The following is a 1,201-nucleotide window of genomic DNA, read 5'->3' as shown; positions in this document are numbered from 1 at the left end:
ATATATATAAAGGTAAGCCACACCTCCGCAGGCTGGCCGAGAAGTTCTTGTCCAAAGTATCGGTAGAGGGCACTCTTGCCGCCGGCTCCGTAACCATGCCAATGAATATCCTCATCATACGACAAGCGGCCCCCGAGTGCTAGATACGCTGGGATTGCCTCCTCCACGGCATCTCTTTTGCGAAGTAATAAATATGAAGGAGTGAGTGTGGATATCCCGCTAGACAACAGCTGAATATCAGACAAAATATACATTTAATGCGTTGAGTGTCCAACTTTAGTGTGAACGGTGGAGGGTAGTATGCTTGTGTATGCATAGAACAGCCTCCTGGATCGCATTCCGGTGGATGCGAGAAGATATATATTGAGAAGTGAATGTATATAACACGCCAGAGGGCCGACATTAGACAAGAAATATCAATAATGACACGCATAGAATACTATAAATGCACTCAAAGTGGCCTGTTTTATCTGTGTAGCAGGCGAGGGATGGTATGGGTGTCTCTCTATCCCTAACCCTCCTCATTTTGCCTATGAAATAGAAATGGGAAAGCTTGGAATGCAGTGTTTGACGGACTTGAGATGATAGAGATACACGTGTAGTGCGCATTTTCCTTTGAGAAAGTACATCGAACTCAGATTGGTGGGCTTGGTGCATGCATAGGTTTGGGGGTGCCAGTGATATACGCCGCCACTTAGGCCCGACATCCCGAGCCTCACCACATCAGATACAACACACACACACACGCGCGCACACACACACACAGAGAGAGAGAGAGAGAGAAAGCAACACAGTACCCCACCATACAGCCCATTTGCCACGTGAGAGTGGAGTACACATACCGTGCTCCTTGGACGGAAAAGACGTCGTCTAACGTATTGGCCAGGATGTGTGTGGACATGTTAGCCCTGGCCACCAGCAGGTCTGGTTTGTCCAAGTGCATAGTCGCACCCCGCCACCAGATTTGCTCCGCATCCTGATATGCACAAATGCGGAATAACATATGAGCAGATGTGTGTGTGTGTGGGTGAGTATGTGTGTAGACGAATGGCATTGCATGAATAAGAATGAATTCTCGTGCATGTGTGTGCGTTTGAAATAACAAATTTAAAATTTTAACTCGCCCTTGCGCCCTTGGCATATAATTGAGAAACGGTATTGGCGTGATGTGTAGCAGCGGCCGTCCTGTAGCAGTCAAATG

At 47.5% G+C, this 1,201-nt stretch overlaps 1 protein-coding gene across 1 annotated transcript; it reads right to left on the bottom strand.

Moving 5' to 3' along the window:
- Positions 1-511: 511 nt before the first annotated feature.
- Positions 512-976, bottom strand: SARC_16692 (hypothetical protein; the record flags this gene model as incomplete). The annotated part of the gene is made up of 2 exons (XM_014289204.1): positions 512-530; positions 843-976. Coding segments are annotated over 2 exons (153 nt in total), but the record flags the coding sequence as incomplete, so codon positions are not given.
- Between the last annotated feature and the right edge of the window lie 225 nt (positions 977-1,201).

This window comes from Sphaeroforma arctica (genome assembly GCF_001186125.1).
Source record: "Sphaeroforma arctica JP610 unplaced genomic scaffold supercont1.8659, whole genome shotgun sequence".
Taxonomy (NCBI): domain Eukaryota; class Ichthyosporea; order Ichthyophonida; genus Sphaeroforma; species Sphaeroforma arctica.
Note: the sequence above shows the minus strand (reverse complement) of the source record. Positions and strands in the feature narration are given on the sequence as shown.